The sequence below is a fragment of the Borostomias antarcticus genome, assembly GCF_949987555.1.
Source record: "Borostomias antarcticus genome assembly, chromosome: 17".
Taxonomy (NCBI): domain Eukaryota; kingdom Metazoa; phylum Chordata; class Actinopteri; order Stomiiformes; family Stomiidae; genus Borostomias; species Borostomias antarcticus.
The window spans coordinates 2,572,406-2,594,905 of record NC_140250.1 but is presented as its reverse complement, the minus strand read 5'-3'; the positions used below and the strand labels follow the sequence as shown (position 1 = coordinate 2,594,905).

General features: G+C 46.0%; 3 protein-coding genes across 6 annotated transcripts in view; 1 reads left to right on the top strand and 2 right to left on the bottom strand.

Annotated features, from left to right (window-relative positions):
* Positions 1-2,717, top strand: part of acox3 (acyl-CoA oxidase 3, pristanoyl) — a 21,498-nt gene extending 18,781 nt beyond the window's left edge. For both annotated transcript variants that reach the window (XM_084452220.1, XM_084452221.1), the window contains one exon: positions 2,008-2,717. In XM_084452220.1, coding sequence (XP_084308346.1) covers positions 2,008-2,127 — 120 coding nt within the window. In that variant the 3' untranslated portion in view covers positions 2,128-2,717. The remainder of the gene's footprint in view (positions 1-2,007) is intronic.
* A 7,545-nt stretch (positions 2,718-10,262) lies between these two features.
* htra3b (HtrA serine peptidase 3b) lies at positions 10,263-19,015 on the bottom strand (the record flags this gene model as incomplete). The annotated part of the gene is made up of 9 exons (XM_084451596.1): positions 10,263-10,431; positions 10,734-10,829; positions 11,012-11,069; positions 11,598-11,712; positions 11,853-11,885; positions 12,276-12,470; positions 14,301-14,523; positions 15,114-15,213; positions 18,607-19,015. The coding sequence occupies 9 exons, from the start codon at positions 19,013-19,015 to the stop codon at positions 10,263-10,265; spliced, it is 1,398 nt and encodes a 465-aa protein (XP_084307722.1).
* Positions 19,016-21,169: 2,154 nt separating this feature from the next.
* Positions 21,170-22,500, bottom strand: part of sh3tc1 (SH3 domain and tetratricopeptide repeats 1) — a 14,377-nt gene continuing 13,046 nt past the window's right edge. For all 3 annotated transcript variants that reach the window (XM_084451498.1, XM_084451497.1, XM_084451499.1), the window contains 2 exons: positions 22,272-22,468; positions 21,170-22,010 (listed from right to left, as the gene is read on the bottom strand). In XM_084451498.1, the coding sequence (XP_084307624.1) occupies positions 21,708-22,010; positions 22,272-22,468 (500 nt within the window). In that variant the 3' untranslated portion in view covers positions 21,170-21,707. The remainder of the gene's footprint in view (positions 22,011-22,271; positions 22,469-22,500) is intronic.

Genomic DNA, 22,500 nt, shown 5'->3' with positions numbered 1-22,500 from the left:
TCTTGTCTGTTTATGGTGGAGGGACACTCACTCCGTTTTTACTGGAAGAGGCACTCTGGCACTCTCTCTCTCTGTATTCCCGTAAGATGGTCCACACACACACACACACTCACACACACACACACACACACACACACACACACACTCGCGCACATTGTGTGACTGAGAGCCGCTGTTGTTCGGCCGTTGTCTCGGACACTTTTTTGTCTCCTGAAGACCCTTGAAACACACGCACACACACACACACACACACACACACACAGACACTGTCTGTTTCAACATGCTGAGTGGTAGGCTGTCAGACACACACGGTGTGTTCATGTTTGGCGGGCTGGTATTTGCGCCTCGAGGGCGTCCAGCCCGAGGGCAGATGAGTCAGATCGCCGGCGCGTCGGCGCCCAGCGCCAATGTTTTTTTTTTGTTCTCCCCCTCTGAGACTCGTTCTGCTTTTAATTACTTTGACATTTTGACAAGACCCAGAACCAAGAGGAACGGACAGACGTCCGCTGACGTCCCGGTCCAGCGCGGACCGCGAGCCAATCAGGACGCGAGCCAATCAGGACGCGAGCCAACCAGCCGATCGTGCGTTGGCGCGAGTCGGCGACCGCAAAGCCTCGCTGCTCCAACGCCCTGCAGTTGGGAGATCCGCTCGGGCAACGCAGCGAAGGCAGAACGAGATCTCCGACTCACTGGGGAATTCTGGAATGTTCTGGAAAATAGTTGTGGAATGGGATGGGATGGGAAGGTAAACAGCTAGATAAGACTCTGACTCAAATTCACCACTCAGGAGACTGAACAAATATGAACTATGACGGTGATCGTGATGATGATAACATTGGAGGAGACGTGTGTGTGAGACACAACGTTATCGTTATGGTTGCTTCACTCTGTTCTTGCACGTTTCTGACTTAATGGAGTTATTGAGGTCAGATGAAAAGTTTAAAAGTTAATCCCCCATCATACAGGTCTGCCTTCACAACAGCTGGTCCTTCAAGATGATAGCAACCATTTATATCCAGCTGTAACAGTTATAACCAGCTGTAACAGTTATAACCAGTTATGTCACTATGACCTCCGTGGTGTGTCGTGGTGGCTGTTTTATAACCTCTCTAAAAGGGCGTGTGATATAGAGCCTAACTCCACCGTTCACTTCTGATGTTAACGATCTCAGGAGCTTGAGAGACCTAACTTTTCGTCTCTGCCCACGCCAAGTGACTTTAGTCCGCTTATGTACCACTTCAGCTGTGTGTGTGTGTGTGTGTGTGTGTCTGGCCTATCTGTCTTATATAGTGAACCTACAGTCACCTATGACTAATTGCTGGTCTGTATTAGAAACATATGTGGAACATTTTTTGTGTGTGTGTGTGCGCATTTGTGTAGTGTGAGTGTGGGAGTGACTGTGTGACTCCAGGCCTATTCTCACCAGTATTGTTGTCGTTATAAATATTGTGTCAGCGTTACTCAAACAGCTCCTCTCACAAACTCATCGTTTATAACAGATACTTCCCAGAAGTTTCATTAACCCTGATTTACTGAGCCATAAATGTACGAACCTAACACTAAGGTTCTGTGGCTGAGCTGGCAGCTATGAATTATGACTGGTTTGTGAATAATACAGTATGAGGGGATTAGTTAGTTGAAATATGTCCTGGCCAAAGTATGACATTATGTTTGTTTGTGACAGACAGACAGACAGACAGACACGCGCACACACACACACACACACATTCTGTACACAAACACCTCGAGTCATGGCTTCCAGAAGACATTGTAATGCCCTTAGACATTATACACAGACACACACACATACACACACACATATATATACACACATCCGACCTACCAATAACTATCCTCTCTCTCTCTCTCTCTCTCTCTCTCTCTCTCTCTCTCTCTCCCTCTCTCTCTCTCTCCCCCTCTCTCTCTCTCTCTCTCTCTCTCTCCCTCTCTCTCTCCCCCTCTCTCTCTCTCTCTCTCGCTCGCTCTCTCGTCTGTGTTGTGTTCCAGCTGTATAAGAACCTTTGGTCCGCAGTGCTGCAGGGGAACAAGGTTCTAGAACGCCCATCCTGGTGGACTGAGTTCTGCTCCGACAAGCCTGTGGTCGGCTCCCTCCGTGCCAAGCTCTAGAACCCCGGGGCTGGTCTAAGCCTGGGATTCTATCACTCTAGAACCCCAGGGCTGGTCTAAGCCTGGGATTCTATCACTCTAGAACCCCGGGGCTGGTCTAAGCCTGGGATTCTATCACTCTAGAACCCCGCGGCTGGTCTAAGCCTGGGATTCTATCACTCTAGAACCCCGGGGCTGGTCTAAGCCTGGGATTCTATCACTCTAGAACCCCGCGGCTGGTCTGTGTAGTCCTAGCACGCCAATTCAAAGCAAAATTATTAATCACATTAATTGCGGCCTTTTGCGATTAGTTAATTGCGGAGGTAATAATCGCGATTTTGATTAATTCACGATTAATTGTGCAGCCCTAATACAACATGAGGTTGACCTGAATTTCACTGTCTGTTGTATGTTGTCAATTCATTATCATGTAAGATATTTGGGATATAGAATATATTTTGATTGCCAGATGTCGGCTCTATGATGTCTAATGTATACAGTACATCACCACAGGTTTAATAATGTGGTAATAACAATTGACATTATCTTGCACATTTGTAAACTGTTTGTAAAATATAAATGAAATTAAATGATTTTTATTAACACGCTTACATTCTTTGCCTTGTTATCATTTCAATAGAGGTCATGCTTTATTTTGTATAAATATCCACGTCCTAAGAAGTTTTTTTAAACGTTTGCTTTACATCTCATCATGTAACATTAGAACATTCTAAAGTCCACTTAGAGCATTCCAATCTTTATTGGACTACATCCTTTCCTGAGCAAAAAAACAAAATGGTCCCCCCAATTCAGTTTCTTAAGCAGCTTCGGGGAAGTTCTGAAGGACATGCAAGCTTTCTAATATTAGCCCTGGTTTTTCTAAGCGATCCTGGGACCCGTGTGAAGCCATCTACGGGGCTTCGGGATTGTAAACCCTGAAGCCCCTCTTGACCCAGTTTCTGACTTCTTCTTTGGTGTTCGTGTTCCCGTGTGTTTGTCTGGTCTGGGAAGGAAACCCTCATCATTCAACTCTTACAAGCCTTGTCCTCCCTCCTCCTGGTCGATTAAGCACAGCTTACATGAGCGGGCCATGCTTTTCTACTTTCCTATTTATAGTTCTGTCTTATCGTCTCATTTTCGTTCGTTGCTCCTTGTAGATTTAAGTTAATCTCAGAGGAAGGAGTACATTTTTCACGTTGGTGTTAGACTTTCCCTAAATATTTCTCATTCCCTGGCCTGAACTGTGTCAGATATGAGCCTAGGGGGTAGGGTTAGGAGCTGAAGTGTGTGTTCTACAGTAGAGCTCCTTGTAAGGTGTATGGATCATTGAGAAAGCAATTCTATAGTCTAAACACTTCACTCTGTCCTATACACCATAGTTGGATCTTAATGGAAACATTTTGTGTGAATGCTAATGGTCGTCAAGGTTGGCGCCATATCTGACAAGCGGATTCGTCTTATTTGCATGTAAACACTGATCTCTCAACGTGGATTGATCTAAAACCGAGTTCTCAACTGATTTTACTGACCTACATTGAGGAATCTGAGATTATATGACGGTGGTTGACTTTGGATCTTTGAAAGAGAAGACCCAGACTGAGGGGTTGACATCTAACCAGGATCCTGCCTATTAAGCACCTATTGTATTTTTAGTTTGCTATTCTTGCACTTTGCATTCAGCTCTAGATTATGCTCTTAGTCACTTGTTTTAGAAAGGAGATGCACTTGTGAGTTCTGGCCAGTAGTAGTACATTGGCTTTTCCTACGTTAAATCCAATTATTGTAAGTCGCTTTGGATTAAAGTGTTATCTTAATGACTAATGTAATGTAATACATGTCTCTTTATTGCGGATGACCCTGTTTGGATTTTTGACGGTTGTTTGGTTAGTTTTTGGTCGCAATAATTCTCCAGGGCCGACCGTTCCCAAGGTCTGTGACTAAGGGTTTGGTGAACCAAACGTCTGGCCCAAACACTGTTTTCTTTCTTTCATCCCTTCTCTCTCCCTCCTGTCTCTGTCTGGTCCATTACTCTCTTTCTCCACCCTCCCTTTCTCTCCCTCTGTCCCTCCTGGCTGTTTCCATCTCCTTCTTTTCTCTCCTCTTATGTCCTTCCCTCTCCCCCCATCTCTCTCTCTCTCTCTTTCGGGGTTCACTAAAAGCGCCTCTGTCCATCACATTCCAGAGGAAGGTTCTAGAACTCCCCGAGGACTCCGGAAGACCAGACCAGTGTTTACGTCCCGGGCTGAGCATAGAAGTGGATGGAAACCTCACGGCGCGCGGTCTAAGTAGTAGACCAGCAGTATTTTACTCACGGTTGCAACCTCAGAACAATAACAGTAATACCTACAGCTTAAACATAAACCTGGCATGGAGAGAATGTCTGAACCTGCCAATAGACGCGTCAGAGGGAAGGAGACACTGCAGCCTAGCGTGTCCAGGGGAGAGGCGAGGTGGACGAGGAGGTCGGGGTTCTGCATCAGTGCAGAGGGTTGGGAATCTACTGGCTGAAGGAACATGTGTGTCTGGCTGAATGGTTGGACCAGCTGTTTGTAGCCCAGAGAGGGAGGGGAGAGAGAGAGAGAGAGAGAGAAAGAAAGAGAGAGAGAGAGGGAGGTAAAGGCAGGATGTAGATTTCGGTATGCATTTATATACTGTAAGTGATGTGCATTATATATATACACACACTGTTAATGAAATTTCAGTCTCACTAATGTGATACCCACACCATTTGTCCCTTTCTGTTTTCCTACCTGACTGTTCTTCTTCAGTTAATTATTTTACAACTTCTTTGAAACTATCTTTCATAAGACCAATACCATTTGTTTCTGTGTGACATCACTTCCCTATCCTGTTCGTCATGCTTGACGTCACTTCCTTTCCCATGTTATAAGATATCACTCCCTAGTCCCATTCACCACTTTGTGGGAAACACATCTCTGTTCAGAGTCCGCTTTGCAAAACGTAACATCAGAATAAACCTATTGTCTCTGTTTGAAACCAGCTTGACCGACCACTCAGCGTGTTCTTGAAATCTAAACTAAACCAAGTAAGATTTTCATTCATAACACACACTGGGGTCTTGTTTTGTTCTATACTGTCACATAATAATATGCATGATTATGTGACAGTATAGAACAAAACAACACCCCAGTCCCACATAATAACCTCACACTCATCTCATTTAACTCACTCCAGTCTGCATCAGTGTAAACATCTTTAGAGATATTGCTTTGGAGATGCAAATGAGGATAGATGGTTGCATGACACCAGATCCCACACTAAAGACCTGCTGCTCTCTCATAGGCTGTAATCTTCTGTCCTCGCGGTCGATTGGATAATCATTGTGTTGTTGAACCGTGTCCAGAGCGACTGGGATTTGGACTTCCTGGTCCTGACATGTGGAACCAGAATCCACAAACTTCCTGTTTGGTTGTCTTGCATCAATTAACTGCCGATGTCTGTTTATCAGCAGATGCGCACACACACACACACACACACACAACAGACCACATGTTGGAGAAGTGAGTTTGTCATCACTTTGACTTCTTCTGGCTCCTTCCTCAGTTGTCATATAAGATTATTTATTTCCGTTAAACCACCATGAACTGCATCGCCCTCAGTTGTGTAACTGAACATTTGATTTGCAACAAACACAAGCGATAGACCAGACATCTCACGACTTATCTCATTACTGAGGTCAGTTGAGAAATATAACAGTCATTTCATGCAGTGTGGATCTAGGCTCATATTCTTTTCTTTTCAAACCTTTTTTCTGTATATCATTTTAGTGTGGGTTGTTTTTGGACCATATGCTGGCTTGTAGGGCACCAGGCTAACATCTTGCTCAGTGGCTTATGAAGTGGAAGATGTACAGGCTCAAATCCCGAGCAATGTTGCACTTGCTCGATGGGTTTACATCTCCATCTTTTTCCAATCTCAGTCAAATACACCATGGAACAGATCAATTTGTTGACAAGGAACACAAGTACAGCTGCTGTATAAAAAAAATCTTTCAGCATTCATAATGTGAATCTTCTGGCCTTTAGTCTATGCCCACACAGTAAATTATACTTTGGCTTTCAAATTGCAACTGACAAGGATGACAGGGAGATGGAGAGAGAGAGAAATCAAATTAACAGGAGGAGTCAGTCAGGGCTTGTGAAGTGTTCTGACTTAAGCTCTCCAGAATTCAAATTATTCTTGGAATTCTTCGATCAAACTGTCGTCCTAATAAAATCAATCTACACCTCATAGTAGTGAGGGAGCTCTAGTATTTGACTTCAGATGAAGCCCTCAGCCAACTTTCCAACTGATTCACGCAGGATGAATGCACCAGAGAATTTTGAATTCATTGGGAAACATCCTGCAATAGATTTATTGGCAGTTTCTGTTGTTTCATGAGCCAGTGTCAACAATGTGATTATTATCTAATACGCTGCCATGTCACGGTCTTTCAACACAACGATCCTCCAGAAGAATTAGGATGTGGTGAAAAAAGCTTACAGGCTTGTCTGTCTACAACTCTTAGGTTTGGTGTTGTGATAATGAAGCCAACGGCTCACTCATAGAGCATAGACTATTGAAAACTTCCATTACTTTCTCTCATTGCTACCAATTCCATGAATGGGTCACACTGTAGAATAACCCTTGTTAATAAACCATTTATAAAGCATCTGTTTATGGTCCGTTAAAAATGTCAAATCATTATTTCATTTATGTTATTAATTTACCTAAAATTATTTAGGTATTTATAAACATGTTTCAAATGACTTTCTAATGATTTATAAGATAAATTATATGGTATGTGATAATGGTCTGCTCACATTTAATGAATAATTTATAAATGACTAATCAACCAGTTTTAAATGCTTTACTAATGATTTTGATAAGGTATGTGATAATGAACCCCCCCCCCAGTCATAATGCTCACGTCAGTATTGAATATCTGTACGGAGAGAGGCCAAGGGTGAGTGGGAAGGAGAATGAGGCTGGCTGGGCACTGCTACACACACCGAGAGCTTCCGGCCAGCAAGCTGGTGTTATGGGAGCCAACTCCATGGCCTACCAAATCATTCGTGGACATAATCAAGATGGATGCGGGAGCGGAGACCACCGATGAGATCGGCAGGTGTGTGGAAGACCAGGATAACTGGAGATGAAGATGGGAGGCCTGTCTGTGGACGACCCAATGATGATTATGATGATGATGATGTGATAATGATCTGCCCATCATGCATGGGTCATTATGAATAATCTTAATGTGTTTTGTGAATTCATGAATGTTAGCACATGTACTGTAGTAATACCTAATTTGATGCTTAATACAGGTCTTTATAAGCCATTTATTAACCATTAGTAAAGTGTTTTATAAGGATTGATCTTAAGCAGACACTATACTTTATAGGCATTTATAAATGAGCCATTACTCAGGGATACTATAGAAACCATTTACTAATCATTACAAATGTTTTTTTTGCAGTGTCAAGCATGGCCTTAAAAGCTATTGAATCTGATGAGAATTACTGTGAGAGAGCGAAATAAAATTATGAGAATTTCCTTCCAATAGAGACTGGAAATTGAATATCATGGAATATGGAATGATTCTGTGTAAACGGCATGCATCTGAAGAGGACACAGACACTCACAGGCTCGAGGGGCCTGTCGGCCATCTTGAAATCATCAGTTATCAACACTAGGCTAACAGACTCAGGTTTGGCGGTTTGATGCTAAAACACAGGGTCCTCTCTGCCAAAACCCCGACAGGAACTAGACCCGAAAGGCTGTTATCACGGTCTTTATCTGCTGTCGTCTTCACGGCCACCAGGTCGGCCATAATGCCTGGTTCTGCTAGAAAGGAACCAACTCGGCAGAAAACGTTTCCCCTCACATCTTGATCCAGTCAGACAAGCGCTGTGTGGCACATGGTGGAAGGATAGTTCCTGCAGAATGCATTCATTCATAGCACGTTATCTCTTGAGCTTTTGGTAGAGGGGGCGTTTTCCCCCAAAATGTTCCTCAGATGATGTGTATTTTGAGTGGACTATTCCTTTAATACCTTCCTGAATAGGCCTGCACATTTCAATTAGTTTCTTGAATAGTTTAAAACCTTGGAGACTCTGAAAGAAACGCAGGAGAATAGATTAATTTTATTTCTCATTTGTTTATTAGGCCTATGTTTCGACCGGGTTCAGTGTCTTGGATCACAAAGTTAAAAACCATATGTCCACTTGGCTGTGACTCTTTCCTCCCTGCAGCGTGTACAACACGTGTGTGTGTGTGTGTGTGTGTGTGTGTGTGTGTGTGTGTGTGTGTGTGTGTGTGTGTGTGTGTGAGTGAGTGTGAGTGTGTGGGTGTGTGATTGTTATCTCACTGACTAAGTGGTAGTCTATCCAAGTGGTGACTGCATGGTCCTCATGTGTGGCTCATTGGGCTAATGATCAATGTGAGGTTGTGGGGACAACGCCCTACTGTAGCTATGACAATAATAGTTTGATTGGCTTAACCAATGACTTAGATTCCCTTATCAATATTAATGGATGAAAACTCTAAAGTATTAGGCGTATTTTGTAAGGTGAAGGTATACCTATAGGCTAATGCTACATTTTACTAGCATCTTTGGCAGATATTCAGGATATTGGCCAACTATCGTCAAACAGCTATAAGTATAAACTGCATCAATTTAAGTCTGACCAGAATCTAGGTCAGTTAGCCTACACCACACTTGTCCTTGAAATTCACTCCCTGCTAGACGACCTCCTTGAAATTATAAGTAGACAACATTTAAGTTCTTGGACAACGAGGAGGATAAACTGTGAAGCTAATTTTAGACCCTAAGAATAACAGAACTGCATCTTAAACTTGGGGAATAAGGGATTATAGTGAAATAAAAACTTGCTACCCTGTCCCCTCCCAATGATGGGTTTTATTTTTTTATCATGCGCGCCCTTCAGGTATCTCCTTGATGACGCTTCACGACGTTCTAGAATGGAAGACTCGGACGTTCCGGAATGTTACTGCTGGTGCTCGGCCGGACGCTGGAGAGACCTCGGGACAATCGTTGTATTGTGCTGCTTCTGCACACTTCTGGTGTGAGTCATGGTGGCGGGAGAGTTATATGTCCTGGGTTTATAACTAGGCGTCAATTCATGGAGGAGATTGCTTTAAGAGGCATTTAACGCTACGACACCGTCGTTACAAGCTTATAAACATTTTAATTTGTTTTTTTTTTTCTTTTAAAGACACAAAATCACGTATCAAATCAGTCCCACTGACAGGCTATTTCTATGGTGATGACCCCAGATATGTAAACATTTGATTGGTTCTGCTAAGCCATGATAATAGAAGTAATAAGTAGTTGATTAAGTCTATTCATACCATGAGCATAAGTCAAATAAAGCACTAAAACAGCAAGAATACAGCAGCAGTGTGATTAAATCAGATATCTGCTCACATTTTGTCCTTTCGCCCTCATCTGAACATTTGTCAATGTACAACTGACCATGAAACAACGTTCACATTTGGTTGTGGAATGGTTCTGACTAACAGCATTTTGAGACTAGTAAATGAAATACAAAATGGCTTCTCTGCAGCAAAAACTACATGTCCAGATGGCAAAATCGTTAACCTTGGACTACGAGCTAACCTTATCTAACCAATGGTGTTGTCTACCTGGGAGTAAGAAAAGTGAGTCTCGTCAAACATATTGTATGTATTATAACAGTATGACAGCCACATTTATATGATTAAACAAATAATGTGAACAACAACACCAAGAACATGAACAGCAACAAAATAATCAAGTGTCTCACACTGCAGGGTGTTCCAGCATTCAGCCCTGGGTGAGTCCAGAAGGTTCTGTGTGGGACGTCCAAACATGGGTCTTTAACCGTCCTCCCCTTGATGTCCAAACAAACAGTTACTGTTATTTGTTTGTTCGTTGGTTGTTTGCTTGGCTCAGGTGTAGAGGTGACTCTTAAAGCACAGATCTAGAATCAGTTCTACCCTCTCAGACTCCAAACCTCAAATAAAGAAGGGGACTAAACTCAAAACTGACCCCAAATCAGTTTTTTTCTTTTTTTCCAGAATTAAGCTACCTCTGTCCCACACCCCCAGGAGCTGGGTTTCTCAAACTCGAGCGCCCGCCGCGGTCTCCACGGCTACTGCATGATGACGTCGGGCTCGATGTTGAAGAGCAGGTCGTCGTTGCCGCGCCGGACCTCCAGCAGGAGGGCGGTCTCCTCCGTCAGCGCCTCCTGCAGGTCAGCCGTGGTCAGCAGGGGACGGCCGTTCAGCTTCACGATGATGTCACCGTCCCTGATCCCCCCTCTGGGAGGGAGAGGAAGAAGAAAAGAAAGAGAGAACGATGAAAATGAGACTTTTGTAGGAGAGAGAGAGAGAGAGAGAGAACATGGGAGATTTACTGAGAGGAATTACTTGAGGGAGAGAGAGTGTATGTGTGTGTGAGACAGAGGGTGAGAGAGAGAGAGTGTGTGTGAGGGAGAGAGAGAGAAAGAGGGAGAGAGAGTGTGTGTGTGTGTGTGTGTGTGTGTGTGTGTGTGTGTGTGTGTGTGTGTGTGTGTGTGAGAGAGAGAGAGAGAGAGGGAGAGAGAGATTTGTATGCCGCCTACTTTTGGGCAGGAGAGTGAGGCACCACTTCGTGGACGAAAATGCCGCTGGGGACCTCGGGGAAGTCTGGGTTCTGCTGCTTCAGCTCCTCAACCAGCCTGGAACACACACATACGCACACACACACACACACACACACACACACAGAGCAGCATCAGATAACATACGAGGGAGATAGTAAAAAATATAGCGACGATAATAGTCAAGATAATAGATGGTATTAAGATAGCAAGTGAGAGCATGGTGGGCCTGAAAGCAGACGGGATCCAAAGGCACTCACGCCGGAGTGATGGTCAGCATCCTGATCCCGATGAAACGCTTCTTCAGTGACCTCACCTCTGGAAGAACCAAACACATTATTTACGGTTCCAGGCTTTGCATGGGCATTTTTTTTCATGTTTAATTAAAAACAAAAAAAAACTTCTTTTTTTTATTTAACCTTTATTTCCCTAGGCAAACCATTAAGAGAACACACCCCGTGTCCCCAACACACCCCGTGTCCCCAACACGCCCTGTGTCCCCAACACGCCCTGCGTCCCAAACACGCCCTGTGTCCCAAACACGCCCTGCGTCCCAAACACATCCTGCGTCCCCAACACACCCTGCGTCCTCAACACGCCCTGTGTCCCCAAACACACCCTGCGTCCCCAACACGCCCTGCGTCCCAAACACATCCTGCGTCCCCAACATGCCCCGTGTCCCAAACACCCCCTGTGTCCCCAAACACACCCTGTGTCCCCAACACGCCCCTTGTCCCCAACACGCCCTGCGTCCCCAACACGCCCCGTGTCCCCAAACACACCCTGCGTCCCCCAACACGCCGTGTGTCCTAGCTGTGTGTCGTGAGGCCGCAGGCCCTGCTGTACCTTTGCTCTGTTTGTCCGACGACTCGTTGAGGAAGCGTGTGATCCTGTCGGAGGGGATGGCGAAGGAGATCCCCGCCGCCACCTTCAGTGTGTTGATGCCGATCACCTCTCCGTCCTGGTGACACACACACACACACACACACACACACACGGAGGGGAGACGCAGGTTATCACGACGAAGAATGGACTTGTATGATGATTGTGTGGATGGTGAGAGGTGGATGATGTTGGTTTGGGAGGTGAGGAGACACTTACCAAGTTCACCAGAGGTCCGCCTGAGTTCCCATACTGAAACAAGATGAGACCAGTCAATCGGCGTGTGTGTGTGTGTGTGTGTGTGCATGTGTGTGTGTTTGCACATTGATGGAAATGTCAGTCTGGATAGTTTGTGTGTGTGTGTGTGTGCGCGTGCGTGCGCGTGTGTGTGTGGGGGCGAGGGTATCATCTCACATTGATGATGATGCCAGACTATTAGTGTGTGTGTGCGTGCGTGCGTCACCTCACATTGACGATGGCGCCAGCCTGGTTAGCGTGGGAGCGCGAGTGTGTGTGTGAGTGTGTGTGGTCTCACGTTGATGATGGCATCAGCCTGGTTAGCGTGCGAGCGCAAGTGTGTGTGTGTGTGTGTGTGTGTGTGTGAGTGTGTGTGTGTGTGTGTGTGTGTGTGTGTGGTCTCACGTTGATGATGGCGTCCGTCTGGATGTAGTCCATGTCGGAGTCCCTGATTCCCAGTTCCTTCCCATCTCTCTGCGCCGTGCTGACGATCCCCGTGGTAACGGTGTTCTGGAGGGCGAAGGGGCTGCCGATGGCAACCACGAACTCCCCCGGGCGCAGGTCGGCTGAGTGGCCCAGCAACAGCACCTGCAGCTTTTTCTGGGAGGAGGGAGGGAGGGAGAGAGGGAGAGAGAGGGAGAGAGAGAGAGAGAGAAAGAGAGAGGGAGGGAGAGATAGGGAGAGAGAGGGAGAGAGAGGGAGGGAGAGAGAGGGAGAGATAGGGAGAGAGAGAGAGAGATGGAGATATACATGGTAAATGGACTGCACGTATATTTTTATTATCATCATTTGATATCATTATTTTATCCCAAGCGCTTTACAATGGCCTCTCATTGACCCGTTCACACACACATTCACACACCAATAGCGGTAGCTGCCATGCGAGGTGCTAGCCTGCTCATTTGGGGTTCAGTGTCTTTGCCCAAGGACACTTTGACAAGTGGACAGGAGGAGGCGGGATTCGAACCGCTGACCCTATGGTCATTGGACGACCCACTCTACCAGAGAGGGAGAGATATATGGGTGAGGGAGAGGGAGAGAGTGGGAGAAAGGGAGAGAGAGAGGGAGAGAGAGAGAGGGAGGAAGAGATATATGGAGGTAGGATGGGAGAGATATATAGGTGAGGGAGAGGGAGAGAGTGGGAGAGAGAGAGAGAGAGAGAGAGAGGGAGAGAGAGAGAGAGAGAGAGAGAGAGAGAGGGGGAGAGAGAGAGGGAGGAAGAGATATATGGAGGTAGGATGGGAGAGATATATAGGTGAGGGAGAGGGAGAGAGTGGGAGAAAGAGAGAGAGGGAGAGAGAGAGAGAGAGGGAGAGAGAGAGGGAGAGAGAGAGGGAGAGAGAGAGAGAGAGAGAGAGGGAGGAAGAGATATATGGAGGTAGGATGGGAGAGATTAGGAGAGACACATGGGTGGAGGTGCAAACAGAAAGGAGGGAAGGACAGAAGGAGAAAGCCAAGGAGGGGAGGATAAGTAAAAACATCTGCGCATGACAGATGGTCTGTGTGTGTGTGTGTGTGTGTGTGTGTGTGTGTGTGTGTGTGTGTGTGTGTGTGTGTGTGTGTGTGTGCGTGTGTGTGCGTGCGTGCGTGCGTGAGAGTCTGATTATTTGTCAAGGAGCAGCACTCACGCATTGTTTTCTTCACTAAGATCGATCACTCATCTCAGGCCAGTTGGGACTTGGGGTTTAATGGAAACCTTGTTTAACAACACCCCTCACGGAATCCCCCTACACTTCCCAAATGTGGTACAGCCCTGTCGTGAATCATGCACCTGGGCCCGAACCATTTAGCCTCCCCGGGCGGGAGGCTTAACTAAAATTGAGTTTCACAAGGCTACCATAAACATGACCTGAGCTATAAACACAGATTTCTGACTGCTGGTCTGTATTAAAGAGGAGTTTCACCACAGTAAAACCATCCAACATGCTGTTTATCCTTTTTTAAATAATAAAAAAGCAAAATTCCTCGAAAATAACAACCTAGGTTTTTTTTGGCAGAATTCCACTTTAATTATTCATCCTTAGACTCATATAGCCCATGAGTAATGAGCCCTTCTTGTTGTAGGGAACAATACAAGTGTTATACTGAATGACCCAGCACTGAACAATAAGAACACTATTTCTTTCTAAGTAGGATCTAGACCTCTTCTATTAGACAGTCAGAGGGCTCAGCAATCACCCTTATGATCACGCTCTTGCTAACCACAAAACCCAGAGTGGATGCCTGAGTCATACCTACACATTTTTCTTTCACAACAATGAACAACAGAGCCTATTAAGCAGATACAGCTGGATATCTAACGATGTGATATCTGACAAAGGCCGCCCTGTGTCAAACAACACACACACACACACACACACACACACACACACACACACACACACACACACACACACACACACACACACACACACACACTATGTTTCTCACCAGCGGGTTGACTTTGATGGTGGCGATGTCGGACTTCTTGTCGATGTCCTTGATGCTGGCCTCGTACACGTCCCCGTTGTGCATCTGGACCTTGAGCTGCTGGCGACCGGACACGGGCGTGGTGCTGGAGACCACGTGGGCGTTGGTCACGATCAGGCCCGTCTCTGTCATCACGAAGCCTGACCCGCTGGACAGTGGGACGTTCCGGCCGAACAGGGGGTGTCTGGAACGGAGATGCAGGGGTCAAGTTCTAACGTGGGTTGTCATTGGTTGAGAGGGGTGAATTGAGAATGTTTACGTTGGCCATCATTGGTTGAGAGGGGCAAATTGGGAGTGTTACGTCCAATGTCGTTAGTTAAGAGGGACAAATTAGGAATGTAACACCAGTGTGGAAATGTGGCCCTACAAACTAACAGTCAATGTATTGTTGGTGAGTTATACAAGTAGCCTGGAGAACCAATGGTAGAACCAATGGTTCTCAAGCCTAGTAGCCCATCTCCTGATTCCTGAGTACAGCTACAAGTATGTCCTCTGGACATGATGCTAGTATGTCATGTCGCAATGACTTACCCCCAATCCAACCCTTGATGCTGAGTGCCAAGCCGAGAGATATTGGGTAACATTTTTTAGAGTCTTTGGTATGACTCAGCCGGGAACCCCCGACCTCCCAATCTCAGGGCGGACACTCTAACCACAACGCCACTGAGCTGGTTGTTGTCGGTGAGGTAAGTTAGGATAAATCTTTTAGACTTTGAGTCACACACACACACACACACACACACACACACACACACACACACACACGCTGCCTACCTGAGGAAGAGTTCAATGTGGACCACAGCCGGGGCGATCTTCTCCACCACGTCTGCAATGAAGTTAAACTTGTACCTGGGACTGCTGGGGTAAGATGTACCTATACTAGCAAGAAGAATGACTCATGTTAGTAACACTGCATCTCACTCCATCCACATCAACAACAACAACAACATCCACTTAAAATAGAAGTATGCTTCCATAGGTTCAGCTAGAAATAAAATAAAAGTCGTAAAGCATAGACGGAGAGGGCTGTACAGATCATTACACAAAAGAAATTAAGCTTTCATTGTATTTGACAGTAGTCTAGTTGTATATCAGCGACACAGCTATGCACGAACTGCGAAAAGATATTAATAACAGCATTGGTTCAAACGCATGATCCTTTCAGATTGCGTCTGAGCCCTGCTCCATAAGAGGAGAGGAGCCTCGAGAACTCCTTGCCCAAATCTATATTTCCTCTCCTGCCGTACGTCTACCCTTTCATGAGTGAAACCTCAGCAGTTTGGTCTAAAACGGTCCCCCTGTGGTTAACCTTTGGCCTAGGCCTCATCAGGGCCTTGGATGGGGAGCAGCAAGCAGTTAACTAGTGTAATTACCGACGGTTTATTTTTGGACCGAAACACGCCGACGAGCGTTCGCCTCATCCGACCGCGTTTTCCCCCCCCGACCGCCAACTGGCTCCTGCACGGATACGCTCGGTTGGTAGCTCTGATCTGGGGTCAGTTTGAGTGCAGTCAAATACTTGGGGTGCATTTGATTCGTATCGCCCAGTGCAATAAAATGAATGGAGCAGTCCCGGATGGTTAAAACTCACAAAATGTACCTCAAGTGTTCTTTGAGCCATCAGGGGGGAAATAATGAGCTGATCTATGAAGGTTTGTTTCTAAAGTTAGCAAACAGTGCAGCTCTATGACCATCAGAACAGGAGACATGGGTCAACACCATGCAGGTGTTTACTAGTTTAAACTACTTGAGGTACGCTCATTTTAGCTCTCTTGGAGAAATAGTGTAAACTCTTCCCCGCCCACCCGGCAAATTATAAACAGACGTCTGAGTTTACAGTGCAAACAGCCGACACACACCCTGGTGCTCACCAGTGATGTTCTACTGACCTATATGAGAATCAGGACCCCCCCCCCGCTCACATGCAAATAGACTTGACTGAGCAACATGTGTTTGCGTGCGTGCGTGTGTGTGCGCGTGTGTGTGTATGCTGGAACCGTGGGTCGAACCCTCCAGCTGTCTACCACTCTTGTCTCTCTACCTCTGTCGATCCATCATTCCTGAGTTTTTTTGGGGTTTTTCCGTACCACCACTATGAGCTCACCGAGTCTGGCCCTCTTCGTGGCAAGGCCGCACATCAGCCCAACTGCCTGCAAACCATTTGCACTTGAACGCCAGCTGAGTCAAAAGGCGCAAGCTAAGGGAATTTCAGGGTCTATATCAGCGCTACAAATCGACTCGCTAACCCCAGCATTAACAAACCCAGGCGATGGCACAAACTTGGCCAGAGAAAACATGGAAAACCAACCAAGCTATTTCATCTGAGTAGTGGTGTGGTGGTGGCAGCGGCCATTTTAATGATACCATAGCCTCAGTTCCTCCTTCAGACAGAATCCATTGTAATTTCAGCGTTGAGGACCTATGATGCCATTCCAAGTTGGGTTTGAGAGACGTCTAGGAAAATGTGGTTTTGGATCGAAGAATGGTTTGAAGCCGGATCCACTGGTGCATATTTAGACTACTATAGGCCATGAAATGATAATGGTGATTCGGGCACAGAATTTTACTTACTTGGAGAAACTTACATGGAGTAAAGCCTAGCTTATACTGTCTCGTGGCTCATAGACACACATAGTACAGTATAAATTAGGCACAATTTATTCTGTGTTATGGTGTGTGTCTATGAGCCATGAGCTATAGTTTCTCTTATTTATAAACTAGGCTTAATAACACAGTAATAACACAGTAATAACAATGTAACCTAATACACTAAGAAAGGGCCTACCTTCCCGAAACAAGAAAGGGGCTTACAAACACCCCTAGAGAATAGTGAGGCTCAGCCAAAGGCCAAGAAGACGGGAAGTCATTAGTCTAGCAAGAAGACCTTGAATAATTGGTCACTCACCAGGATGGCAATTATGAAATTCTTTCTGATAGTTGCAATGACCTTATTATGCATGGCTTGCCATGATGTTGATGATGGGATTAGAGTCAGTCAGAGAAATCATCCATAGCCTTACTACCTACCCTATAACCATGTAGACCGCATTGGAAGTAAGTATTGTATTATGCTTTCATGTGTTTTTCCTGTGGGCTATCGTGTCTAGATTCTAACCCCACCCCCAAATAAACCTATTACAAGCTCTATCTTAACGGTTTGAGTGATACTGTCACATGCTGTTAAAGCCCCCAGACACAATAAAGACCCTGTGATCAAAATTAAGGCAGATTAGGTGTGCCGAGATTTTCTGCTACCACCCGCTTCCTACTTCCTGCCAGGTCTCCTGTGGGGTTCCAGCTGGTGATGTCTGTAGCAGAAGCAAATTCTACTGTGAGAGTGAGATTCTGTTTCTGCCATCATTGTAAAACAGCAATGTCTCTGGGTTTATCTCACATCTGAGACCTAGGCACAAAGTCAGTTTAGGTAACTTGAATATTACAAAGAAGCCATTAATGACTCATCGGCAACTCCCTTTCCTTTAGATCCACTGCACTACGATTCCCCTTTGGCATTGCAATACCCATGCCAACATTTGTAGGATGTTTCAGTGCAGGAAGCTCCTGTAGGCTACACACTTGTTATGGTTTTTTGTTTATTATTGTTCCTTTCAACGGCGTGAGGCTCCACAGGCGGCAGTTAAGCACACATTTTGGGATGAGGTAATGTTGTGACCACAGACATGTCCTTGTAGTGGAGGAAATGTGTCAGTGTGAGTTTTAAGAGACCACCTTCTCCCCAGACTATATAAAGCCAGACAAGAAATGCAAATAAAAACATGTCATGAAAACTTAAACGAACTCTGACAACTCACAACATTCATAAACGGGCTGTTGGTAGATTTTAGTAGGAGTAGGCGTATAGAACACCAAGCGTTTTAACTTAATGACGCGGAGAGTTTGAACTTTTTTTTTAGGGGGTGGCGGGCGTGCGGGGGTTAACCGCATGACTTATTTTGTTCCAAATTCCAAATCACTGTTTTGCACATCAATATGCTATTTAAACTGCAGCTGCTCTTGACATGTTATTGAGGTTTATACGTGCTGCGAAGGCCTATGCTATTAAAATTGCAGCTGCTTCGGACACGTGTTATTTTCAGTGCCCAGTAAATATCATTCATAAATGTATGCTATTAAACTGCCCTCGACATGTTATTTACAAGACCGGTAAACAGCAAACATTAAGTCTTCGAATTGTTGCAGCTACTTAGTGAATCGAGTCAGCTGAGTCGATTCAGCTGCACGGGTCTTTGATACACAAATGACTTACCTTTTTCACACGGTCCTTTCTGAACCGTGTTGACTGCGGGCAGGCCTTGTTGCAGAGCCTTCCTGCTGCTCGCCTTGAGCTGGCAAACGTTGCCGTAGGTCTTCCCGTCACTGCCGCAGACTTTGTAACCCATCTTACACTGGCAGAAGCCCTTGGAGAGCCGCTTGCCTGCCGGGTGCTTGCACTCCAGACCGTCCCCACAGGGAAGGTCGTCTTTGCGCCCGCACGGGTCGCCTTCCCCTTGCGCGCAAACCAGACAACAGTTGCACCGGTCCGGGACGTACCCGCTGGGGCAGCTCGGGCTAGGGCACGTGCTCACGTCGCACCGCGCCGGGCACTTCGCTTTCGGCTCTGCTCTGACGAACTCTTCCACGTAGAGTAGAACGGTGGTGAAAAACAGGAGTCGCATTGTGACTGTGAACGAGTACGAAGGTAATTATGAAAAATGATCAATTACTGACAGAAAAAGGGAAACGATGTTTACATGGAGATCATGTTCGTCATAAAACGGATACCGGTGATTTAGAAAAAGCGAAGGCGCAACGCTCCACACTTTTGCGCATCACTTTCCAGGAACTATTGAGACAAATCACACTTGTTGCAGAAGAGACAGTCGGTGATTCCGCTCATATAGTCTTTATTTGGTCCAGATTATGATAGACTATGCATGCCAAATTAATCAAAATTGTTCTTACACACGCGCGTAATGGTGCGTCCACGCACTCCAAGTGTCAGCCAGTTATTTGCAGCAATTCTGAAGCATGTCCATTGAAATGAGCGTCAGAACAACAGAGCGGCGTCCTTTTCTGTCTCTGACTCGAGGGAAGGTCCAGACAGTGTGATTCGTTTATGTTTGGGTCTGCCCCCCAAAAGCACTAGAGTCGTGGAGAGGAGGAGACCTGACCCTAAACTCGCCTTCCAGGAGGCGGAGAATGTGAAGCAGGCCTTCCAACACTTCCATCATACTAAAGCACACAATACATTTTCATTTTCATCATCACCATCACCACCACCACCATCATCATCACTACCACCATCATTATCATCATCATCCTCATCACCACCACCATCATCATCATCATCATCATTACCACCATCATTATCATCATCATCCTTATCAACACCACCAGCATCATCATCATCATTACCACCATCATTATCATCATCATCCTCATCAACACCATCATTATCCTCATCATCATAATCATCATCACTACCACCATAATTATTATCATCATCACCACCACCACCACCACCATCATCACCACCACCATCATCACCACCACCACCATCATCATCATGATCACCACCACCACCATCATCATCATCACCATCATCATCATGATCACCATCACCACCACCACCATCATCAACATCACCATCATCATCATTAGCACCATCAGTATCTTGATCATCACCACCATCACCACCATCATCATCATCATCATCATTATCATCATCATCATCATCATCACCAACATCATCATCAGCAGCAGCAGCAGCACCACCACCACTACCACCGTCATATCCTGCAATGTAGGCCAAGTGCATGTGCACTCCAATGCTGTGCCAAACCTCTAGAAAAAAATCCCCTATCCCCCTAATAAACCCCTAAAAAAAATAGGTCCAAAACAACTGAGTGTGCCTGGTTCCGGAGGACGATGATGCAATTAACTGTCCTCGGGCTCCAAGTCACACTGCACGTGCCCCAAAACATGAGGTAATTCGTTCCTTTGGATGCAGTCCACGGCGGACGCGTGTTGAGCAAGGCCAGGTTTTTCCAACGGCGGTCCCTTTTAAGGACAATTTAAGATGACCAGCCGACCCGGTCTGTCGGTTCTCGGCCCCTGCGGTCGGTGGTCGGCGGACGGTTCTGTTTTTAGCGCATACTCGTCTCGGGGAATTTGGCATATAATTGCAGCGTGTGTTTGTTTGGGTTGAGAAGAGGGGTGTCGACCAAGTCATATTTCGCCGACCGTGTTTATTTGAAAGTCCGCCGTCAATCACCTCAGGCCCTCGGGTGGAGACAGCGGATCCCTTGTTCCACTGACAAGTATCCAGCGGGTTTGTGCTAAATGGAGGATACAGCACTTGGTGATATGTTTATACGTCTTAAGCATACTCGTTATGTTTTCGTAAGACTTGAAATACTAAATGATGGCTGAAATGTAATATCGTGGCCTAAATGTTCCTATTAGAAAACAGTAGGCTACAGCGCATGCACCTCCCCCCGGCGTTTCCAACCCCCAACCACAGCTATAGTCCCACTGCTGGTCAATACGGTTTGTTTACATTATGCCAGCGCAGCACTGAACGTCTTTTGAAGTAGGTCACGCATGTGGGATCCCTCAAGCAGATTCCCCTGTATTCCGCTAGCTACCCGGCTTTATTTTCTACACATCTGGGCAGATCTGTCAAAGTTTATGGGGAGAGAAAAGGCACGCATTCCAGTTGCTGAAGGCATTTGCTTGAAGCTTGTAGGAAGTATGTAGGATATGCAAATTGAATCTTTTGAGACATTTCAGTTGTATTCCCACACACAATGGGTGTGTGCGTAGTTTAATTTCAGCATAAGGATTACAAAAACAGCATCACTTGTCTTATCACTACAAATTAATACAAAACAGATGTCGGTTTGTGACTCGGCAGTAAAGTTGTTATCCCTCTTTTAGGCACGGGTATCTGATTCCATTCTGGGTGGCAGGTGTGAGATCAAGGCGGTCTTCACTGTTGCTAAGTCATTCACTCCACCATGACCTCTGACCTTTTGTCTGCTCCTATCAGGTTCTCCCAGAAAAGTTTTGCGTCCCTATTGTGTCCAGGACATGACATTCTCTGATCACACGTTATCATTCTAAGCGAGGACTGGCACACGATTCAAGATCTCTCTAGGAATCCTTACTATACAGTATGTGTGATTTCTATAGTAAGGCACAGAGCACAGACTGGTAAAAATCAAATTAAGAATATACTGTATCTTGTAGACATTTTTTTAAATTACATATTTACAACATACATATCTACTTGTTAGGCCTTCGGAAAACTCTAGAACTGACTTCAGAACCGACAAGAACATTCTAGAACACTGACGTCCTGAAGACTTAAGAGGACGGATGGCGGTTGGCGGCCGAAGGCTCCGTTGGCCGGTCCTTCCGCCCGCTGGTCCTGTACTGGGAGGTGCTACTGAACTGCTGGTCGGGGGACAGGTTGATGCGCCGCACGTTGAGGTCGGCGGCGAAGACACGGGCCTTCTGGTAGAAGAAGAGGGAGAGCTCGCGGTCAACCAGGAAGTTGTGGTAGATGGTGGCCAGCCGCGTGCACAGCTGCAGCTGGGACTTCTTGTTGCCGAGGTCCATGGCAGCGGCCAGGGCCAGGTGGTAGTAGCCCGCTGCGTCAAACGGGTCCTGGGGGGGGTGAAGGTCAAAGGTGACAGGTTAGAGGTCAGAAGGTGAGGGTTGGAGTTGGGGTCGGTAGGGGACAGTCACATCTTTTGGCTGTGCACTGCCATTGATGCATCTTATAGCACAGTTGTAAATTGCACAATAGGATCCATATGAATGAGAAGTTCTAGAAATTCCATCATTGGGGGAGATTCCGTTTAAATAGTCAAGGTACATCTTTCTTGCATGCCTGCTTCCTTTCATTTTCAAGTGCAAACCTTTTACCTTGAGGTCATAGAAGATGATGTCTCCCAGTGTCTGGTAGACTCTGACATAGTACAGGGTCTCCTCGTCAAACTGCAGGGGCGTGGGGCACAGGGACAGGCTCTTCAGGTAGTAGTGTTCAGCCAGCTCAAACTGGCTGAGGCAGTGGTACAGGGTGGCCAGCCGGTGGTACGCCACTCTCTCGTTCAGATGATCTCCTTTAACGGGGAGACGGGCCGCCATTTTATCA